Source organism: Poecilia reticulata, linkage group LG1 (assembly GCF_000633615.1).
Source record: "Poecilia reticulata strain Guanapo linkage group LG1, Guppy_female_1.0+MT, whole genome shotgun sequence".
NCBI lineage: Eukaryota > Metazoa > Chordata > Actinopteri > Cyprinodontiformes > Poeciliidae > Poecilia > Poecilia reticulata.
In genome coordinates, this window is record NC_024331.1 from 28,680,031 (window position 1) to 28,686,402 (window position 6,372).

The 6,372-nt window shown below is 39.2% G+C and overlaps 1 protein-coding gene across 2 annotated transcripts in view; it reads left to right on the forward strand.

Annotated features, from left to right (window-relative positions):
• Positions 1 to 5,624, forward strand: part of naf1 (nuclear assembly factor 1 homolog (S. cerevisiae)) — a 6,303-nt gene extending 679 nt beyond the window's left edge. Inside the window, exons 2-9 of one of the 2 annotated variants that reach the window (XM_008419335.2) lie at positions 97 to 593; positions 1,043 to 1,181; positions 1,490 to 1,583; positions 1,657 to 1,739; positions 1,816 to 1,976; positions 2,064 to 2,115; positions 2,355 to 2,439; positions 3,297 to 5,624. In XM_008419335.2, coding sequence (XP_008417557.1) covers positions 139 to 593; positions 1,043 to 1,181; positions 1,490 to 1,583; positions 1,657 to 1,739; positions 1,816 to 1,976; positions 2,064 to 2,115; positions 2,355 to 2,439; positions 3,297 to 3,673 — 1,446 coding nt within the window. In that variant the 5' untranslated portion in view covers positions 97 to 138 and the 3' untranslated portion in view covers positions 3,674 to 5,624. The remainder of the gene's footprint in view (positions 1 to 96; positions 594 to 1,042; positions 1,182 to 1,489; positions 1,584 to 1,656; positions 1,740 to 1,815; positions 1,977 to 2,063; positions 2,116 to 2,354; positions 2,440 to 3,296) is intronic. The other variant, XM_008419349.2, reaches the window with a different exon arrangement.
• Positions 5,625 to 6,372: the final 748 nt, after the last annotated feature.

A 6,372-nucleotide genomic window follows, 5' to 3' on the forward strand; every position in this document is an offset into this window, starting at 1 on the left:
ATATATATGTGATGCCTCAGACCATAAGAAGTTCATATTTCATTCGTATAAAGAGTTTTATGTTACAGCCACTTTATGTCATATTCTGTCATGCAGAGTGACGTAATCTCCTTGGAAACACTTTAATTGGCTTCTCAGATGGACAGAAGCTCTCCAGATGATGATAAACAGAACCTGCCACCGATGGAGGATGCAGAAGAGATGGAGGTCACCATGACAACTCAGCTAGAAAATCTCCTTGTGACCAGAGAGGATGGCATCCCAACACAGGCAGAGGAAACAGATGGGCTCCCTTTGGGGTCTGGGTGTGAGAATGAGGACTCAAACAAGTCTGCCCACACAGACACTTCAACATCACATCTGCCAGAGATGAACGATCACAACCTGCCATCAGAAAACCAGGGGAAGGAGGTGAAGGTCGCCATGGTAACGCACGCAGAGGATGTTTCTGTGACCCGAGACGATACCACACCAGCGAACACGCACACGAAGGCAGACGGAGCTGTCCAGACAGCCGCATCAGCAGCAACGCTCCCTGTGAGCTTTGTATGTGAGGCTGGCTGTGTGGTTGAGGACTCTGAAGATTCAGACAGGTGTTTACACTCAAACACACACAATGCACTGCAAAAACACAAAATATTAAGTATTTCTGGTTTAGAGTCTAGTGAATGTATCTTGCTACAATCTAAATAAGACAGAACTAACTTAAAAGTGACTTTTCAGCAAGCTATAGGAGCTTGTTTTAAGTAAATAATTCCATATTGATGAAAACGTTCCAGTTCCATTGGCAGATTATTTCACTTCTAACATGGGAAAATGTCTTGTTAAATAATCTGCCAATGGAGCTGGTACTTTTTCATTAATATTGACTTAAAACAAACCCCTGTATCTTGCTTAAAGGTTACTTATAAGTTTTTTTTACTTGATAAGAGTTTGTGTTTTTGCAGTGTATTGCTGATCATTTGCACTGACAGTTTTTGGATTCGACACTAGAAACTGCAAAGAAAACCAATTCTAATATTTTGTCTCTTCCCTTTACTAGTGACAGTTCTTCATCTTCTTCCTCATCCTCCTCTTCTTCGTCATCCTCCTCTTCCTCCCCTGCCCCGGTGTTTGAGGATGTTGATGAAGGCTTCAGCCAACCAGCCCCTATCAAAGCTAGAGATGAAGTCTTACTTGAGGTCAGTTTGTGTTTTATAAAGTTGAGAAGTTTTTGTGTTTGATTTTAACGGTCGTTAATAGTTACCACAGTGTGTATATAAGTACCTGATATAACGATGACATGGTTATTTGTAAGTTAGCTTTCATGTTTCAAGTTTGCTAAGACATTTGCACTAAAAACTAAACCTAAAATACTTGGTAGAATTTTATTCTTTTGCTGTGTTAATATTGTGTCACATCAATTTTAAGGGAATATTGTTGGAAAACTTAAGCCGGTGTGTTATTAGCTATATTAGATCATTTGTTAGACGTTCCCGTTTGTGTGCAGGAGCTTCCAGCTGTGGAGGAAGTCAGTGTGAGCTTACCGGAGGAAGCCGAGCTGCAGCCGGTGGGAACAGTCTCCAGTATCGTCCAGCAGCTCGGTGAGTGGACTCCCTGCTGATCAACGCATCCTCAGAACCGCTCCGTTGTTTAACTCTGAGTTTGTCCTCTCAGTTATTATCCAGTCCCTGAAGAACATGCCCGCTCTGAACGAGGACAGCATCCTGTTCAGGTCCGACAGGGTGGCTGTGGGAAAGGTGAGAACATGAAGTCAGACTGAATTTAAATCTGATGCTTCCAGCGTGCTGATAACGGTCTGCTGGTGTGTTTTAGGTGTTTGAGGTGTTCGGCCCTGTGTGCAGTCCTTTGTACGTTCTGCGCTTTAACTCTTCAGATCAGATCAGCAGCAAAGGCCTGACGGAGGGATCGACTGTTTATTTTGCTCCAGCACTTAAAGAGTACACAGAGTACATCCTGATGCAGCAGCTCAAACTGTAAGGACACCCCTCCACCTTCTGTCCAGCAAATGATTACCTATGTAGAAAACTCTGTGTGTTACAAAATAATGTTGCTTTCCACAGTTTAAAAGGATCTGATGCTTCCTGGAAGAATGATGATGAGCCACCAGAAGAGGTAATCACAGCTCATGTTAGGATCAGTTTCTGTGGCTTTCTGGGTTTAGAAAAGCTGCTTTACCTGGCAGTAACCAAACCTTTGAATCTCTGTTTATATTTATAAATATCTAAATTAGATTTTGGTTTTTTTTTGCAAAGATGATATAATGTAACTGTGAATGTAGAAAAATAAACAATGAGGTACACATGTTAGCAGAGCCTTCAGTAGTTTCTCTTCTTTTTCTTCGTCTCCTCCAGGCTTTGGATTACAGCGATGATGAGAAGGAGCAGGAGGCAAAAAGAAAAATAAGGAGCAGCAAAAGGAAGGAAAATGGCTGCGCAGGTACTCCCACAAACTTATGAAAAACTTTTATATATCATATGAACTCTGTCATATGATGTCGGAGAAACTTATCTCCTCATTTTTCACTTTGACAGTTTTGGTGTCGTCGTTCGTTTAACTTTTATATGTTTTCATAAAACCAGGAGTTTTATTTAAAAAAAATGTTTCCAAGCCGTGTTTTTCTATTCTAATGTTTCACATACTGATATTGCAGTGATGATTGCAGATATTAAAAAACAAAACTATTTATAAAATATGCAGCAAAGATGCATATTTCATGCCAGTTCGCATCTAAATCACATTTACTTTGCAAAAGGAGGAACTGTTTTTGTGCTCTTATGCAAAAATTTAAAAAAAAGAAAACATATATGAGTTGGACTGTCACAATTTTGCTAGAAATTATTGCGATAAATTATAGCATTGTCATTTTGAGACTATTTGCTGTAATATGTGATAATGCTTCCTGGAAGAATGATGCAGGTTTGCCCTCTCTAAAACTAATAAACTTCAATTTTAAATATTCAAAATAAAACACAACAACCAAAAGCAATAAATAAAAACCACACACAAACAAAACTATGTATAAAATATGTTATGATTTCTGTAAACGGAATCACCCTTCAAAAAACATGAATCATCAGAATGGAAGTTAATTTGTCATGTGATTAATTGCTTATTGTGCCAGGCTTATAAATGAGGTACTTTATTTTGAAAAGTAAAACTATTCCACTTGATTTTATAAATATTTACATTTAGATAAATACCCAAAAGATGGGAAAAGGTGACAAACCTTACATAAATCTATTTTTAAAAAGGCCTAAAAGTGAAAACTTTTTACATTTCTTCCTCTCGTTCAGATAAATCCAGTCAGCAGCAGAACCACGACCGCCGGGCTCCCCAGCCCCGACATGCCAGAACCCGAGTCCGACATCAGCACCCGAGAAACGCGCTGCCGCCATCCGCCCACTCCTACCCTCCACCTGGACACACGGACATTCCTCCTGCATACTTTGCTTCCCACTCCTCTTATCTTCCTCCTCCTCATCATCATCATCACCACCCTTTCGCTCCACCCAGCTTCCCCCTCTACCCTCCTCCTCATCTTCCTCCTCCAGCGTTTTTCAACCCATCTTTCTCCCCGTCTTTCTGGCATCCAAACTCTGTCCCCTATGTTGACTTCCCTCCTCCTCCGCCTCCACCACCGCCACCTCATCCCCCCTCGCCACCTCACTAACAAACACACACACACACACACACTTACCTAAGTTGTTAGGGTGATTTTTGTTCAATATAAGGAATATATGATTTACTTTCAGCAGCCTGTCTGTGTAGTGGCTGGTAGGCTGTAAATTTTTGATGTGTAAAATGATTTTTTAAAACATCAGTAACTCACTTGTAACGGCTAATGAAGCTGTGAGCAGCTATTTGTTTTGATATTTTACATTTTTGTTCTTTTCTGATATGAACATTTTTTAATTAAGCAAAACATTTTCTGTTAGGGGTGCACCGATTTATCAGCCAGCCAGTTTATCTTTGCTGATTTCTTTCATTTTGAGAGATAAGTGATCGACCGATACTTATATGTGAAGCCGATTTTATCCACTGATCTTATGTAACTTTACAAAGGTCAATAATCAACGACTTCCCTCTTCTGCTCTGCAGTGAGAGAGGTTTGACAGTCACCCCACTGTCAACTTAGCAGCTTTCTTGCTGTTTTTCGCAGCAGTTGAGAAAAAAAAATTGGCATTGGAAAAAATTGGAATTGGCAGGTCAGATGTTTCAAAGATCGGTGATCAGCCAGAGAACTCCTATTGGTGCACCCTAATTATTTCTTTTATCTGCCACTTTCACCTCATCTGCTCATGTAATGTGGGCTTTTGGGAATTGATCACCTGCAGACTGTGATGGCACCTCTCACTGTGACTGAAAGCTTAGAGACGCATCCACCAGCTCTAAAACGACTTTATTTGAGCTCTTTTTGTCTCTTCACACCTAGAAAAAAATCTATTTCAGCTGTACTGTACCTAGAGTTTTGTTTAGTCTTTTAGTTTGGAGATTCATTCATTATGCAGGTAAATACTCACAAAAATGTTCTCGTTTAATTGTACATTTTTTGCTGATGTTTAAACTCTATTTTTATTATACCCATCAAATCAGTTATACAATCACATTTTCTTACTGGAAACTATTGAAAATGATTTAAAATCATTCATAGTGAGCACGAAACAACCAAACTACAGCAATATGAAATAAAGCAGAGGCTTAAAGGGACAGCACCCCTTTAAGCCACATTCACCACCTCCAAAGTCCTGCGAAACAAAACAGAAATACGCTAAAGGGAGCTGTTTAGTCTCATTCAGGTATTGTTTATTAAGGTTGGTAATAGGAGTTGCATCTGAAAACAACTGGAACAGTGGCGACCCTCAGAGGTGGACCGGGGGGGCCATGGCCCCCTCTTGAAAAATACTGGCCTCCTCAAAGAGTCATGTTTATGTCTTAAAAAGACATCTTCTTTAATGAAGACATAATTGTTAAACTTAATAAATAAATAATGTTCTTTTATTTCATTAGGTGGGCCCCTGTAACATTTTCCCTTTGAAAAATTTCTGGAGGAGCCACTAACTGCAGAATTACAATGACAAACAATTAGTAGGCGAATTCTCCGTATTTAGCATTGCTGTTCATTTTAGATGCTTCTTGTTGAGCATTTCAGATTAATGAACAGACCAAAGCGTGGGCACTGTAATATTTTTCAAAAGCAAATCAGACTTTGTGAAACGAGTGAACTCAGTATTTGTTGATCGTCTGGAATCCTGAAAACTTCAGTCACAGATTACAATGAAAGATTACAATCATCCATTGTAATCTTTTACACTCAACTCGTAAACAGGACTTTTTTTTAAGTGTGTAACACTGTGTTTTTGTAAGTAAACTAATCCATTCATGCCATCCTTAAACCTCAGGAGACTTTTTGAGTTAGTTCAACTTTTTGTTCCCCATCAGGGCAGCAGCATGCCTTCATTCACATTTTTTCTACTGATTTCAATCTAGTTATTGTCTTTGTTGTTCTGTGCCTGTGGCTGTGATATAAGAATGTATTAAAATGTTAAACTTCTCTTTTCCACAAGCCCTGCAGTTTGTCTGCTGCAACCGTAATTAATCAAATAAAATGATGGAAAACTGGACTTTCTGTTGGATCTAGTTGTAGTTTAATCTGTTCAGACTTAACATGTTGCATCAGATGTCTAAAATATAATTTCTTGGTTGAGATTTTTGTTTGTTTGTTTGTTTTGTTTTGTTTTTGAAATCTGAAAGTGGGTTTGAAGGAGATAGTTCTGCTTATTTGGTGAAACGAATGACATAAATTATCTGCTTTTATTTCTTTAAACTAACACAGTGCAGCTTTAACTTCTGTCAGTGTTGGTTATGTTGAACATTGTTGGTAAAGATCAAATCTAATTTTGTAGGTTAAGAACTCGTATTGTTGACCAAAACAGTTAAGACAGATAATCTGTGAAAAAAATGCTCCCAGTACTAACTACTGAAATACACCACCCAGTCAGAAACAACCAATCAGAGCCAGGAGGCTGGTCTTAGCGCTGTCAATCACTTGTTTGTTATTCTACAGCTGGTTCACCACAACACAGCCTGCCACCAATGCTAAGGCTAGTTAGCAGAGCCACCAATGACGGCAGATAAACAGTTTTCCTGGAACGATAAGTTGTTTCTCCATCCTTAGCACATTCAGTAGCATTGATTGACAGCACTAAGACCCGCCTCCTGGCTCTGATTGGTTGTTTCTGTCCAGGAGTGGTACATTTCTTCAGGTGGTAATAGTAGCACAGGAAGGAGGTGGAGGAAATAAATTTTTTTTTACAGATTATCTGTCTCATACCGTCACAACATGACAGTTTTAACAAATATGTACAAAAC